This window comes from Symphalangus syndactylus, chromosome 9 (assembly GCF_028878055.3).
Source record: "Symphalangus syndactylus isolate Jambi chromosome 9, NHGRI_mSymSyn1-v2.1_pri, whole genome shotgun sequence".
Taxonomy (NCBI): domain Eukaryota; kingdom Metazoa; phylum Chordata; class Mammalia; order Primates; family Hylobatidae; genus Symphalangus; species Symphalangus syndactylus.
In genome coordinates this window covers 5,764,233-5,780,809 of record NC_072431.2, presented here as the reverse complement: position 1 = coordinate 5,780,809, position 16,577 = coordinate 5,764,233, and the positions used below count along the sequence as shown (strand labels likewise).

Below are 16,577 nucleotides of genomic sequence, written 5' to 3'. Positions count from 1 at the left end.
TCACCTGTGCCACACTGTCATGAGCCTGGTAAGTGATGGGTGGGGTAAACCCCAGCTGAGTGCCTGTGACTCTACCCTCTTACCTTTCACTCAAGTGACATTATAAGCATAATTTTACATTTGATTTAATTTATGCATAATCTTTTCTTATAACATTTCTGACAACAGCCCTCTCAACGGTCCTCACAAAGGAGACTGGGTTACAGAACACACGGGCGAGGCTGGGGTAGCAGGTTTCACTTACTTTATTCCAGTGTGAAATGAAGATGTGATGGTTTAAAACCAAGACAAAGTTGTTTATCAGCGGTGGGGTTGCTACACTTGCTAGCTCATGCTCACTTCCTTTGAAACAAGGTATCCGGAGAGACTATATTCATAAGTAGCTCTTCGCAAAACCCCAGGCAGAAACCCCAGTCAGACACAGCTCCCTCAGGCTGACAGGGCGGCAACCTCCTCCTCCATGTTGGGCTCTGCCAGCAGGTAAGAAAAGGAGCACAGACGGGGGGACAGGAAGCCACCTGGGGCCATAGGGATCCCCAAATGCCCCAGAGCTATTCTCTGTAGAAAGGGCTGTGTGGCAAGGACCAGGTATGGAGCAGGATTCCACAGAGAGGTGACAACCACTTCTGTATCTCTAAATTTCCCCCAGGATCCATGATCCAGCCCTGCTTTCCCCCAGGCTCTTCACCCTACGCAGCCCTGACTCCTCCGGAAGGGGCGCTCTCCCACCCTCAGGCGCCTCGGTGGCCCCCGCACCCCCCGAGCAAATGCCCGGGGGACCGGGACCCGCAGCGCGACGGCCTGCCGGGCCCTTGCGCGGTGGGACAGCCAGGGCCCGCTCAAGCTGGGCCACAGGGCCAAGGTGTGCTTGCGCCACCCACGTCCCAGGGCAGTCCGTGCTGGGGCTGGGGCCAGGGGCCCCAGGTCGCCGGGGCGGCGTGGGAACCCCAAGCCGGGGCAGCTCCACCTCCCCAGCCCGCGCCCCCGGAGGGCTCCGCGCGGCAGGAGCAGATGCAAGCCGTCCGGGCGCCCTCCCCACCGCCCCAGGAGCCCGGGCGCTCGTCTGCACTGCCCTCCGGCCTGCTGCTGGATGAGCTCCTGGCGTGCCCAGAGTTTCTGCAGCAGGCGCACCCTTTCCTAGAAACCGAGGCCCCGGGGGAGCTGCAGGACTTGGAAGAGCCCGCCTGGCTGGAACCACCCCTCAGCGAGGAAGAATACCGGGCTCTGCTGGAGGAGCTTTAGGACGCGGGCTGGGGACGGGGTCGGGGCAGGGCGGTGGCCTCTCTTTCGCCGGGAACCCCTGGCTGGGCACGGAGGGGCGTGTCTTCCCTCCGGGCTGACCCGCCTGGGATTCCTGCCTTCTAGGTCTGGGCCCGGTGACAGACCCCGCACAGCGGAGAACTGCCATTCCTTCCTGGGCGTCCCGGGGATCCCGGAGCCGGCCCAGGTACCAGCAGGTGGGCCGCCTACCGCGCACGCGCGGGTTTGCGGGCAGCCACCTGCCCTCCTCTGGGAGCAGCCCGGGCAGAGCTCTCTTGCCTTTCCGCCACCCCACCCCCGCCTGACCACCAGCGACCCCCCGCGCCGGCAATATGCGTCCTTCCCCGGGCTGGGTGGAGACCCCGGTCCCGGGAAACACCGGGCCCGGGCAGCGTCCAGGCCTTCTCTCCCTCCCGGGGCTCGCCCCCTCTGCGCCTCCGCTCCACCGTCGCTCGCCCACCCGCGCCTCCGCGGCCTCCCAGGAGCTGCCACCATGGAGCGCCTGGCGGCTAAACGCAGACCCCCGACCCCGGGCACACCCGGGATGCTGACCCTTCCAGGCGGGAGGGAAGGCAGGCACAGATGGAGAGAGGAACCGGAGACCTAGAGGGACGGAAGGATGGGCGGAAGGACGTTGGAAGGGAGGGAGGGAGGGACTGACCGACAGAGAGAGGGAGGCAGTGAGGAACGGAGTGAATGACAGAGGGACCCAGGGACAGAGGGAGGGCGGGAGGGAGCAAGGGACAGAGGGAGGAAGGCAGAGAGAAAAAGCGGTCTCCGGCCTCCTGGAGCAACAGGACCCCCGCGCTCCGGGAAAACGGTAAGCGCCCGGCGCGGGCTGAGGGCTGGGCGGCGGCCGGCGGGGCACTCGTTCGCCCCGGTTCCGTCGCCCAAGGAATGGGCGGTTTCCTCAAAGAGAAAAGACGGGGACTCGGGTTGCCGTCGGGTTTTCACCCACGTGGTTTACCGACCACACATCCCCAGGCCGAGCCCTGCAGCGGAGCGCCAGGCCGACCGCCCCGACCGCCGACCACAGAGGAGCCACACGCAGGACGACTGAAGCCTGATTTGGGATCTCGGGGTAGGAATGTGGTCAGACACCTGGCTCTGAACCAGTAATAAAGGGTGGGCAAGTGGGACCCCACCCACTCCATCAGCATGACGGCCTGGGTGTGTTTGTGTGGCCTCGTTCTCTTAATGAGGTGGGCATGGGATATCTGGCAGGGACTAGGCAGGAATCAAGCCCAGTGTCTGCTAACACGCACTGAACCCTATGTAGAAGGGGATTAGGTCCTGGGGGCTGGGCCTGTGTGCTCAGGGCAGTCTCTCCAAAGGCACAGATGGGGTTTCTGAACAGGACCTGGGGAGACAGGCCGGTGCTCACAAATGCTGTTTCCCCCAACTGGCCACCAGTGAGAAAAACGCCTGAGTGGAGGTCTGATCTGCCCCAGTCTGGAGGACTGATGCTCTCTGGAAAGGTGGCTAATGTGTACTGTCTGCTGTCTCCCCGTCTGCCACTCCAAAACTTCGGGGCAAAAATAATCCAAGATTGTCAGGATGAGCCTGGTGAGGGTGGCACCTTTGGGGACAGGCCCTTCAGCCTGGCAGAGTCTCCTCCCCAGGCTTCTTGGGGAGCCTGGACGGCAAAAGCCTGCTTTGGGAAAGCAAATGAGAGATGTGTGTGTGAGCTGGGTGCCGGGCAGCATGCACAGACAGTGCTCTTCTCCCTGGCTCTTGTAGAACTTGTCCATGGCCTGTGTGATGGTCTCTTGGTAATTCCCCCCCCCCTCACCCCACAGATAAGATGAAGTCAGCATAGCCTGGGAGTGGGCAGATGTACAGGATCTACCCCAGGTCCCCTGGGCATGCCCGCCTGCCTCCAACCTGTCAGGGAAAATAGGTGAGGCCCCTTTTTGTTCTCTAAATGTTGGCAATGGTCTATTGCAGCCAAATGGGAACAGGCAGGCAGGAGAGTGTCTCATCTCGAAAGAAGTGGCTCCTGGAAGCTGCTGGGAGGTGGGAGAGGTCCCCCATACTGCCCCAACCTGTTCTAGGAGCAGGAAAAGGGGCCTCTGTGACAGCCCTCCTCGGTGTTGCTCACTGTCTGAGGGGTGTCCTTGCCCAACCCAGGTGCACACCCATCTGAGATGGCTTTGCATGGACCTGGTTGGGAAAGTTCAGCTACAGCAACCACTGGAACTTGCTCACACCTAGTGTCTCCACTCACGTGTGGAGCTATATGTTCCTCCCTCCTGTAGTGGTACAGCCAGAGTGGCAGAGGGGACAAGTCACTGCTGCAGTTCCCACCTGGGTCTGAGTGGGGGTCAGGCTGGTGTGCCCATGTGTTTCCCAATTACCTGGTTCCATGTGGGGGCTTCATGGACAGGAGTGGTGCTTTTCCAGGCCTCTTTTCCATATGCCGGCAACAGGCCCAGGTTTCCCAAGTTTCTGGAGCCCCTCTTCCAGCCTGGCAAGCATGGCATGTTGTAGGGAAATGACATCAAGCCTACAGGCAGCAGAACCTGTCTGGGTATGTTCTCTAACCTGGAGGCCCCTGGTTGTTTACCTCTTTGGGTGAGAGTCAGCTTAGGATCTTAACATTCTTGCAGGACTTCAGAACTGTACAGACAGTGGCCCAGGAGGGAACAGGGGCTGGGACTGGCAGCTAACCAGAGTGGTGGGGGTTGTAGGGCTCAGTTTGGTCTTGCAGGGAATTCAGGGAGGCTTGGATTTGCTGAAGCTCTAGACAAACTTGGGCTTGGATATGGAAACAGCATAGAGCAGGGGCCCTTCTGCACACTGGACTCCCAGTAGTTGCACCGTGTTGCATCCATAGGTGTTCCTCACCTGGAGCACAGCTGTGGATAGAAGCAGGGAGAGCTGTGGAGGGAAGAGGAGGAGGAGGGAGTCTCAGGGCAGCCCCAGCATCCAGGCAGGGCCTCTGCAAGTGAGATGCAGATCCAGCCTGTTGGCCACTTAGCAGCTGCTTAGCCAGCTGCAGATCACCTGACCTCTGTTCACCAGTAAATGGGGGTTGCAGTAGCACTTACCTTCTGGGACTCCCGCAGCTTGAAGGGGCAGCAAACACCATGTGCTGAGAAAGTGCTGAACTCAGGCAAGCTTCTCCAAGAGCACCACAGCAGATTAGCATCCAGACTGTACAGGACACCATCAAATCTCCCCATCCCTCATTCCAACGGAAGAAAAGGGAGTCTCTGTCCTAGGGGAGCAAGCACAGGCCTATATAAGCAGTGGGAACATGGCCCAGGTGGGGGAAAGTCCCTTGGATACATGTTGGTTTCACCAACCATCTGTGGGTTGGGTTTGTCCTGGACCCCTGTACCCCAGGAGGCCAGCAGCCTCCTGCATGGGAGAGGACTGGGAGGTGGGGGGGAAGTCTGAGCTTTGAGGGAAGCCATTATTTGGCCTCATGGGAAGTGGTGCAGGTAGTTCTTGGTGGCTCAGTTTTGCAGGACCTGGGTGATCACCCAAGGAGTGAAAATGGCCTTTTTATGAGAAATTGCCAAAATTGATGCAAGCTCGTCAGTCAAAAAGGTGAGTAATGCTGATAGTTGGCTTCACCTGCCCCTTCCCCACAAGTAACTGGTGTTCACAGGTGGATTGGGTTCCTTCCCAGCCTTTCCCCTTTGCATGTAGCTGTGCATGTACTTTAGTGTGTACACATACACATGTTCCCTGGAGGGGTTACTTTTATTTTTTTATTTGGGGGGATAACTAGTGAGGCAGCCTGACACTTGCTTATCTTTAAAGTGTGGAGTCCTCTATGGAGTGGGATTGGGTACTTACTAGCTGGCCTCTGCCAGCTGTTTGGCTGCCCCAGTTTCTGCCCTTCACAGACATGCTGGCCAGCTGTTGTGACATTCAGTGGCCTTGTTTGCAGCTAGTGTGATGAGGCAAGTGGATCCAGGTGCATTATAAACTGAAAAAGCACACAACATGCAGAGGGAAAGGATAAATGACCATGTGTGTCCTGCTCTGCTAAAGTCCACATCACATGACTGAGATGAAAAACATTTTTTCACCTAACACTTGGGCACTGAGAAACGGCATCTATGTTTTACTTTTTATTTATAACAGAAGAAATACTGCCAGGCTTTCTTTTCCATTTTCCCCAACTCCCACTTTACCCCGTCAAGTTTACCTACCTCAGAGAGAAAGCGGAGCTCGCCTGGTTAATGACAGCCTGAAATAATTTGAGCCAGGTCACTGTGTAAAGGCCAGACTGCTTCTGTCTCCTTGTGCCTCACTTGCGCAGCTCGGATATTTCATAGCTCCCTGTATACAGGTAGCTGTGTTACCCTCCTAGCTGCTTTCTTGGTTTGATACATGCCTGAGATCATGTGGGAGCACTTCAGATCTAGGGTCGTGGGAGGACTGTTCTGCCAGCCCAGCTCATCCCTGCAGCTCAGCCTGCAGCATGCCTTCCTCCATCTGATTCCAGGGTGGCAGATGGCAGGTCTCACACTGACCTCAAGTTTATGTGACTGCTTCCACCTCTGCTTTCCCAGACAGCCCCTGCTGTGGGACTTGTAAGGAGATTTGGGAAGTCAGTATCTACTTTTCTTGTGTGGGTGTTTTATAAATTAGAGCCCTGGAGGGGAATAAATGTTAGAGGTACTCCAAACCCCTAACGTATAAACATCTAAGCCTGGCCCTTTTTTGGTGGTAAAATATACGCAACGTAAAACTTACCATTTTAACCATGTTTAAATGTACAGTTGAGTGGCGTCCAGTATAATGTGTTGTACAACCATCTCCTTTATCCATATCTACAGCTTCTTTATCATCCTAAACTGAAACACCAAACCCATAAATAAGTCTTTGAATAGAAGACTGATGCATTTGACTCCATAAAAATTAACACTTTATAGGCGAGAAAAATGCCTCAAAGTCAAAGTCAACAGACTGGGGAAATAGATCTGCAACATACATGACAGACAAAAAGCTAATTTGGGTAATATATACATATATATATTTATATATTTATATATATATATTTATATATATTTATACATTTATATATTTATAAATTTATATATATATATTTATATATTTATAAATTTGTATGTATTTATATGTATTTATATATTTATTTATATATATGTAGCTATATAGCTATCCTAAATTATTAAAAGACCAACAGCCAAATTGAAAAATGGACAAGGCATGTAAAGAAACAGTTCAAAGAAACATGTAGACTTTTAAATACTTGCTAATTTTTTTACTGTGGTAAAATATGTGTAACAGAAAATTTAAGTACGTTAAGTATAAATACATTGTTGTGCAACTGTCACCACTATCCCTTCTAAACCTGTCTTATCATCCCAAAGTGAAACTCTGTATCCACAGAACAATAGCTCCCCTTTCCCTTCCCCCCATCCCCTGGAAACCACATCCTACTTTCTGTGTCTATGAATTTAACTGCTCTAGGTAGGCTATAAAAGTGGAAAGCATGGAGTATTTGCGTTTTTTTTGTTTTAATATTTTCAAGGTTTATGTTGTAGCATGTATTAGAATTTCTTTTTAAGGCTGAATAATATACCATTGTGTGTATTGATCATACTTGCTTATCCATTCATCTGAAGATGGACATTTGGGCTTTTTCTACCCTTTGGCTCTTGTGAATGCTGCTATAAACAGGGGTGTGCAAATTCCCACTTTCAGTTTTTTGGGGTATATACCCAGATGTGGAATTACTGGATCATACGGTGATTACTGTTTTCCACAGTGGCTGTGCCATCTTACTTTCCCACCAGCAGTGTGCAGGAGTCCTGACTTCTCCACGTCCAGCATTTGCTGTTCTCTGGGGCTTTGTTGCTTTGGTTTGCTGGTGGCAGTTTTTATGATGGCAGCTATACTTATATTTGTCAGTTGGTATTGCATTGTGGTTTGGATTTACATTTTTCTCTTGATTAGTGATGCTCAGCACCTTATACTGTGCTTACTGGTCATATGTATATATTCTTTAAAGAAATGTGTATTTTAAAACCTTTGCTCATGTTTAAATTGGATTGTTTTGTTGTTGCTGAGGTCTTTATGTGGCCTGGATATTAATTACTTATCAAATATATAATGGTGAATATTTTTTTCCCTCCGTGAATTGTATTTTCAATCTATTGATTATAACTTCAGATACATACAAGCTTGGCACTTTGATGAATCTTTTTATGTATTTTTTGTTGTTGTTGTTGTCTGTGCTTTCACTGTCATATCCAAGAAGTTATTGCCAGATTTTATGTTATGAAACATTTTTCCTATGTTTTCTTCTAAGGGTTTTATAGTTTCAGCGCTTACAATTAGATGTTCTGTCCATTTTAAATTAAGTTTTTTATATGGTGTAAAGTAAGGGTCCAACTTTATCGTGTTCCATGTAAATATTCATTTTTAACACCATGTAAAATATACTGTCCTTTCCCCATTGAATAGTGTTGACTCCCTTGTTAAAAATCATGACCGTGTTCTTTGGTTCTTTATTTCTGTTGCATTGGTCTTTGTGTCTGTCTCTATGCTGGCACAGCCTTGTTTTGGGTACTGAACTATTGCAGTAAGTTTGAAACCAGGAGGTGTTTGTCCTCTAACTTTGTTAGTTTTTAAGATTGGTTTGGCTACTTGGGATTTTTTGAGATTTCATTGGAATTTTAGAATAGGTTTCTCTATTTTTGCAAACATTGGAATTTTCGTAGTGATTTTATTGAATCTGTAGATGACTATAGATAACAATGGCATCTTGACAAGGTTTTGTCTTCCAGTCCATACACACATGATGTCTTTTCATTTATTTGTGTCATCTTTAATACTTTTCTGCTATGTTTATAGTTTTGCTGTACAGGTTTTTCATTTCCTTGGTGAAGTTGGTTTCTAAGTATTTTATTCTTTTGTGCTATCAAATGATACTGTTCTCTTGATTTCTTCTTCAGATAGTTTGTTATTGTGGAAATACAACCAATTTTTGTGTGTTGATATTGTATCCTGCAGTTTTGCTGAATGTTATTTATTGCATCTGACAGTTTATCTCACAGAAACTAAAAGATTTTTAATATATAAGATTATGTCATCTGCAAACAGAAAATTTTATTTTTTAAAAAAATTGGAATATCTTTTATTATTTTACTTGCCTTATTGTTTTAACTAACTAGAACCTTCAGTACTGTATTAAATAGAAGTAGTAAAAGCAGGAATCCTTGATTTTGCTCTTAGGGTAAAAGCTTTCGGTCTCATTATAATGTTAGCTGTGTTTTTTTTTTTTAATATAACCTATGTTAAGGTGCTTTGTTCCTTTTTATAGCTTACTAAGAACATTTTGTCATGAATGTGGGTTAAATTTTGACAAATGCTTTTTCTTCTTTGATTAAGATGATCACATGAGGGTTTTTTCCTTCTTTATGTTAATGTGATATTACGCTGATTTTCATGTGTTGGAACATACTTTTATTTCAGGAGTCAATTATGCTCATTCATAGTGTATAATCCTTTTAATGTACTGCAAAATTGGAATTACTGGTATTTTGTTGAGGATTTTTGCATCAGCATTTGTGAGGGATGTTTGTTTGTAGTTTTCTTATGGTACCTTTGTCTGGCTTGGTGTCAGGGTAATACTGGCCTCATAGAATAAGTTAGAAAATGTTACCTCCTCTTCAATGTTTTGAAAAAGTTTGAGAAAAACTGGTGTTTATTCTGCTTTAAACGTTGGGTAGAATTCAACAGTGAAGCCATCTGGTCCAGGCTTTTCTTTGTTGCTGGGTTTCTGATTACTGATGCCATCTTCCTGCTGAATCTCCTTGCTGAATAGGTTTATTCAACTTTTCTGATTCAGTCTTAGTAGGTTTTTCGTTTCTAGGAATTTGTTCATTTTATTTAAGCTATTCAAGTTTTTAGTGTATAGTTCCTTATGGTCCTCTCCTACATCCTTTTTTTACTCCAAAAATTTGTTAGTAACGTACCCATTTTATTTTTGAGTTTAGTAATTTGAGTATTCCCTTTTTTTCTTAGTTGATCTAGATAAAGTTTTGTCAGTTTTGATCTTTTTCAGAGAACAAACTCGGCTTTGTTGATTTTTGATATTGTTTTTCTGTTCTCGATTTCACTTATTTCCACTGCTATCTTCATCATTTATTAGATTCTGCTAGCTTTTAGTTGTCCCTCTTTTTCCCTCTGTTTTTAGCTCCTTACGAGTAAAGTTGTTGATTCGGTATCTTATTTTTTATAATTATTTATAGCTATAAATCTTTCCCTTATGCTATGGTTTTTGATGTATCTCTTTGGTATTTCTTTTTTTTTTTTGAGACGGAGTCTCGCTCTGTCGCCCAGGCTGGAGTGCAGTGGCGCAATCTCGGCTCACTGCAAGCTCCGCCTCCCGGGTTCACGCCATTCTCCTGCCTCAGCCTCTCCGAGTAGCTGGGACTACAGGCGCCCGCCACCACGCCCGGCTAATTTTTTGTATTTTTAGTAGAGACAGGGTTTCACCGTGGTCTCGATCTCCTGACCTCGTGATCCACCCGCCTCGGCCTCCCAAAGTGCTGGGATTACAAGCGTGAGCCACTGCGCCCGGCCTGGTATTTCATATTTTTAATTTGTCTCTAGATACTTTCTATTTTCTCTTGTGATTTCTTCTTTTATACATCCTTGAGTTTTTAATACCTATATTTTTAGACATAAAATGTGTAACCTACAAAATTTTCTTGATTTGTTACAGGTTTATTTGTTGTAAGTTTTTATTTCAGAATTGATGTGTGTATTAACATTTGTTATGTTCTCATAAACTTTGTAATACATGGAGATTCCTGATCCACATATGTAAGCCTCTACATGAATATTATTTTGAAGCATTTAATCTTTTGTTTTAATATTTTGAAGGTCTAAATTAAATTGAGATTTTGGTTTCTGAGATGATATCATGGTAGGTGACTGATAAATGCTTAAAAATTAGCCAAAACTTAAGTTAAAGTTTACCTTCAAGATTGAACCTGAGTGAGTTGCCCTGTATTGCTGGTAATAAAAAATAAGTCTTTAATGGTATAAAGGCAAACTTCAGAGAATGTTTTTTCCCCGTTGGACATCTAAATTAAAAGCTGTAAAAAAATTTTGATGGCCTTATGCATTTTTTACTTTAGAATTCTGACTTTTTCTGGTTAAAATTTTTCCAAACAGATTCCTGTGTATTTGAAAGACAAATAATTTTTTTAGTTGAAATGCTTAAGCAGTTAAATAAGGCCATGAAACTTTCTTGAACTTGTGGGAATACATGAGAAAATCTGACATTGTGTTCTACTGTCTTGGAAGGTAGAAATATCGTTTGACTTCTGTTTTGCTGACAAGAAATGTGGTCCTGACAAGGCTACCTGGGACAATGACCTCACAGAAAACGCTGGAGCCCATCTGTTTCCAATCTGCTGTTTCCCAAAAATTAGGGAAGTTCAGCTTTCCCTTTGATACTCTCTGTTTCTAACAACCCCAATGCCAGGGCTGTCCTGCTTCTACAAGTGACAATGACAAATATAGACCTGAAGGAAGGTGAGCCGATGGCATTCCCAGCTTATTACCACTCCTTGGGGGCCTTATCTCACATACATGGATTCAACTCATAGACTCAGCTGGGTGAGTATCTATTATTCAGCTACATTAGAAGTGACTGCTTAAGACTCAGGTGTGTGGTGAAATGAGGCAGAATTTTCTCAACGGAGTGTTAGAATGCTCTCCTCATAATTACCATCCTACTATCACTAAATCATAGCTAAAATAAGGAAATTATTCAAGAAGAAATAGAAATGTAATCTTATGAGGACATAAATTTAGAGATTTGTGGAAAGCCCTTCACAATTTTATGGTGTTCTCTTTGAGCTGGGATTATAGTTGACCTTTCATTATAATATGTTAGCTCTTCTAGACTTTATGCATTTATGTAAAGTTTTCTTTGTTGTACTTTAAGTTCTGGGATACATGGGCAGAACATGCAGGTTTGTTACATAGGTATACACGTGCCATGGTGGTTGGCTGCACCCATCAACCTGTCATCTACATTAGGTATTTCTCCTTATGCTATTCCTCCCCCAGCCTCCCACCCCCTGGCAGGCCTCAGTGTGTGATGTTCCCCTCCCTGTGTCCATTTGTTCTCATTGTTCAACTCCCACTTATGAGTGAGAACCTGCAGTGTTTGGTTTTCTTTTCTTCTTTTTTTTTTTTTTTTTGAGGCAAAATTTCACTCATTTTGCCCAGGTTGGAGTGCAATGGCATGATCTTGGGTTACCGCAACCTCTGCCTCCCGGGTCCAAGTGACTCTCCTGCCTCAGCCTCCCAAGTAGCTAGGATTACAAGCATGTGCCAACATGCCTGGCTAATTGTTTGTATTTTTAGTAGAGTCGGGGTTTCTCCATGTTGGCCAGGCTGGTCTCAAAGTCACCACCTCGGCCTCCCAGAGTTCTGAGACTACAGGTGTGAGACACTGCTCCTGGTCTGGTTTTCTTTTCTTGTGTTAGTTTGCTGAGAATGATGGTTTCCAGCTTCATCCATGTCCCTGGAAAGGACATAAATGCATAGTATTCCATGGTGTATACGTGCCACATTTTCTTTATCCAATTTATCATTGATGGGCATTTGGGTTGGTTCCAAGTCTTTGCTATTATGAACAGTGCTGAAATAAACATGCAGGGCATGTGTCTTTATAGTATAATAATTTATAATGCTTTGTGTATATACCCCATAATGGGATTGCTGGGTCAAATGGTATTTCTGGTTCTAGATCCTTGAGGAATTGTCACACTGTCTTCCGTAATGACTGAACTAATTTACACTCCTACCAACTGTGTAATAGCATTCCTATTTCTCCACAGCCTCGTCAGCAACTGTTGTTTCCTGACTTTTTAATAATCGCCATTCTAACAGGTGTGAGATGGCATCTCATTGTGGTTTTGATTTGCATTTATCTAACGACCAGTGTTGATGAGCTTTTTTTTCATATGTTTGTTGGCTGCATAAATGTCTTCTTTTGAGAAGTTCGTTTCCTTTGCCCAGTTTTCGATGGGGTTGTTTTTTTCTTGTAAATTTATTCAAGTTCTTTGTAGATTCTGGATATTAGCCCTTTGTCATACAGATTGCAAAAATTTTCTCCCAATCTTTAGGTTGTCTGTTCACTCTGATGATAGTTTCTTTTGCCGTGCAGAAGCTCTTTAGTTTAATTAGATCCCATTTGTCAATTTTGGCTTCTGTTGCCATTGCTTTTGGTGTTTTAGTCATAAAGTATTTGCCCATGCCTATGTCTTGAATGGTATTGCCTAGGTTTTCTTCCAGGGTTTTCATGGTTTTAGGTCTTATGTTTAAATCTTTATTCCATCTTGAGGTTTTTTTTTTTTTTTTGTATAAGGTGTAAGGAAGATGTCTAGTTTCAGTTTTCTGCATATGGTTAGCCAGTTTTCCCAACGCGATTTATTAAATAAGGAATCCTTTCTCCATTGCTTGTGTTTGTCAGGTTTGTCAAAGATCAGTTGGTTGTATGTGTATGGTCTTATTTCAGAGTTCTCTATTCTGTTTCATTGGTCTATGCATCTGTTTTTGTACCAGTACCATGCTGTTTTGGTTACTGTAGCCGTATAGTATAGTTTGAAGTTGGGTAGTGTGATGCCTCCAGCTTTGTTCTTTGTGCTTAGAATTGTCATGGATATTTGGGCTCTTTTTTGATTCATGAGAATTGTAAAATAGTTTCTTCTAATTCTGTGAAGAATGTCATTGGTAGTTTAATGGGCATAGCATTGAATTCTTTTATAAATTACTTTGGGCAGTATGGCCATTTTCATGAATTAATTCCCTATCCATGAGCATGAAATGCTTCTCCATTTGTTTTTGTCCTATGTGATTTCTCTAGGCAGTGGTTTGTAGTCCTCCTTGAAGAGGTTCTTCACTTCACTTTTTAGCTGTATTCCTATGTATTTTATTCTCTTTGTAGCAATTGTGAATGAAGTTCATTCATGATTTGGCTCTCTACTTGACTGTTGTTGTTGTATAGGAATACTAGCGATTTTTGCCCTTGATTTTGTATCCTGAGATTCTGTTGATGTGGTTCATCAGCTTAAGAAGCTTTTGGGCTGAGATGATGGGGTTTTCTAGATACAGGATCATGTCATCTGCAAACAAAGATAATTTGACTCCCTCTCTTCCTATTTAAATACCTTTATTTCTTTCTCCTGCCTGATTGTCCTGGCCAGAAATTCCAGTACTATGTTGAATAGGAGTGGTGAGAGAGGCCATCCTTGTTTTGTGCCAGTTTTCAAGGGGAAAGCTTCTAGCTTTTGCTCATTCAGTATGATATTGGCTGTGGGTTTGTCATATATGGCTCTTATTATTTTGAGGTGTGATCCTTCAACAGCTGGTGTATTGAGAGTTTTTGACATGAAGGGATGTTGAATTTTATTGAAGGCCTTTTCTGCATCTGTTGAGATAATCGTGTTGTTTTTGTGTTTAGTTCTGTTTATATGAGGAATTACATTTATAGATTTGCCTGTGCTGAACCAACCTTGTATCCCAATGATGAAGCCATGTTGATAGTGGTGGGTCAAGTTACCCTTATCAGTCTTAGGTTCAGTCTTTTTAAATAATCCCATATTTCTTGAAGGTTTTCTTCATTCTTTTTGGTTCTTTTTTCCCTATTTTTCTCTTCCTGTCTTAGAAAGATAGTTTTGAAGCTCTGAGATTCTTTCCTCCACTTGGCCTATTCTGCCAGTGATACTTGTGGTTGCATTGTGAAGTTCTTGTGTTATGTTTCTCACCTCCATCAGGTCAGTTATGTTCCTCTCTAAACTGAATATTCTAGTTATCAGCTTCTGTAATTTCTTTTACGATTTTTAGCTTCCTTGACTTAAGTTAGAACATGCTTCTTTAGCTCAGTGAGGTTTGTTATTACCCACCTCCTAAAGCCTACTTTTGTCAATTCAGCCATCTCAGCCTGGGGTCAGTTCTGTGCCCTTGCTGGGGAGGTGTTGTCATCATTTAGAGGATAAGAGGCATTCTGCCTTTTTGAGTTTTCACCCTTTTTTTGTTGATGCTTCCTCATCTTTGTGGGCTTATCTAACTTTGATCTTTGACATTGCTGACCTTTGAATGGGGCTTTTGTGGGGTCTCTTTTGTTGATATTGTTGTTGTTGTTTTCTATTTGTTTTTAAGAGTCAGACCACTCTTCCCTAGCTGTGCTGTGGTTTTCTGGGGGTCCACTCTTGACCCTCGTCACCTCAGTCTCTCCTGCATCTGGAGGTATCACCAGTGAAGCCTGCAAAACAGCAGAGATGGCAGCCTGTTCCTTCCTCTGGGAGCACCAGTCCAAGGGGATACTGACTTGATGCCAGCTGGAACGCTCCTGTAGGAGGTGTCTGGAGGCCCTTGTTGGGAGGTTTTGCCCAGTCAGGAGGAACAGGATCAGGGACTGCTTAAAGAAGCAGTCTGGCTGCCCTTTGGCAGAGCAAGTGTGCTGTGCTGATCCCCAGGAGTCTCCAGAGCCAGCAGGCTGGAAAGGCTCAGTCGGCTGAACTGGGGAGACAGCAGCTAACCCTTTCCCTGGGGACTTCACCTCAGGGAGAAATCAGGGTTCTGTCCATAGAACTCTGGCTGGAGTTGCTAAAATTCCGATGGGGAGGCCCTGTCCAGTGAGGAGGGATGGATTTTGGTCTCACTTAAAGTAGCAGCCTGGCCATGATCAGGCTCAGCAGCTGTGCTGTGTTATGGGGAACTCCTCCTGGTCCCTGGTGCCAGCAGGCTAGAGCGGCCAACTCAAACCACAGATATTGCGGCTGCCCTCCCCCTGGGAACTTGGTCCATCTCCGGCTGTCTCCAGCCTGCTGCCACTGGCCAGCTGGAATTCCCAGCCAATGGGTCTTATGAGGTGCTGTGGGAGTGGGCCTCAGAATGATGTCACTTGGCTCCCTGGCTTCAGACCCCTTCCTAGGGGAATGCATGGATTTGTCTCTCGCTTTGCTGGAATTCTTGGGGAAGAGGATGTAAAACTCCTGGGTTTCCACGCATGCCCCAGTGAGCCAGCGAGCACTCCACTAAGACTCCATACAGCTCTGTGCTTCAGACCCAAAGGCCATGGCTGAGCTCACCAGGGGACCTCCTGATCTGCAGGTTGCAAAGACCAGTGGGAGAAGCATGGTTTCCCGGGCAGAGTCGCATAATCACTCACCGCCTCCCTTGGCAGCGAGTGGGGGCTCCCCTAGCTCCGTGTCACACCTGAGTGGGCCATCGCCCCTCTTGCTTTTCCTCACTCCCTGTGGGTCAAGCTGTCTGCCTAATCAGTCCCAATGCAAGAACCTTGATACCTCAATTGAAGGTGCAGAATTCACTCGCAGTTTTCACTGCTCTCCGTGAGAGCCTCAGGCCACAGCTGCTTCTAATCGGCCAGCTTGGCCCCATCTAAAGTATGATTTCTTAATACATGAGATGTTTTAAATACATAACGATGTTTATCACAAATAATATTTTGTCTCAATGTGATATAAAAGTTGCTAATAAATCCTTTTTTGGTTACCACAAAGCTATCTGGAAATGTAACATCTGCCATTTATAAAATTTTTGTAGAGTTAATAGAACTTTACCTGAAGGGAGGCTGGCAATATTCATCATGATTTCAAATATTGTATTAATTGTTTTGTAATTTTGTGTTTTTTAAAACTAAACTTATTAAATTTGTTGTATATTACCTTAGGTAACACTATTTGGTGATGAGAGAATAATAATTTGCAAAATATAAGAGTTCCTTATTATAAAAATGTCCTCTGTTTTATATTACTACCATTTCCTCTGAAAGTTTAAAATTGTAATTTTCTAATTAAAATATATATTCACAAATGTGACCAGTAAATCTTAATATTTATAATTTTAGTTTTTGGTTTTTTTTTTTTTGCATTTGGTAGGGATAGGGTTTTCTGTGTTTATTCTTCTTCAAAATAAAAGACAGAGGCCGGGCACGGTGGCTCACGCTTGTAATCCCAGTACATTGGGAGGCCGAGGCGGGCAGATCATGAGGTCAGGAGATCGAGGCCATCCTGGCTAACGCAGTGAAACCCCATCTCTACTAAAAATACAAAAAATTAGCTGGGTGTGGTGGCGGGTGCCTGTAGTCCCAGCTACTCGGGAGGCTGAGGCAGGAGAATGGCGTGAACCTGGGAGGCGGAGCTTGCAGTGAGCCGAGATCACGTCACTGCACTCCAGCCTGGGTGACAGAGTGAGACTCCGTCTCAAAAAAAAAAAAAAAATACAGAATGGAATCAGGAAAAGTTAAAACACAAAGGAACACAATGATGATGATGGAGATACTC

General features: G+C 45.1%; 1 protein-coding gene across 3 annotated transcripts; it reads left to right on the top strand.

Moving 5' to 3' along the window:
* Nucleotides 1-235: 235 nt before the first annotated feature.
* Nucleotides 236-15,212, top strand: LOC134731397 (double homeobox protein 4-like protein 4). Of its 3 annotated transcripts, none has more exons than XR_010113615.1 (6): nucleotides 436-480; nucleotides 1,366-1,457; nucleotides 2,245-2,341; nucleotides 4,726-4,815; nucleotides 10,561-10,875; nucleotides 14,452-15,212. XR_010113615.1 is itself a non-coding variant. In XM_063609258.1 (2 exons), exon 1 carries the CDS (start codon nucleotides 655-657, stop codon nucleotides 1,240-1,242), a length of 588 nt encoding a protein of 195 aa, XP_063465328.1. In that variant the 5' UTR covers nucleotides 236-654; the 3' UTR covers nucleotides 1,243-1,457; nucleotides 2,245-2,341. The 3 variants fall into 3 exon arrangements, 1 of the variants encoding a protein (XP_063465328.1); XR_010113614.1 differs by having other exon boundaries at nucleotides 14,431-15,212; XM_063609258.1 differs by lacking the exons at nucleotides 4,726-4,815; nucleotides 10,561-10,875; nucleotides 14,452-15,212 and having other exon boundaries at nucleotides 236-1,457.
* Nucleotides 15,213-16,577: the final 1,365 nt, after the last annotated feature.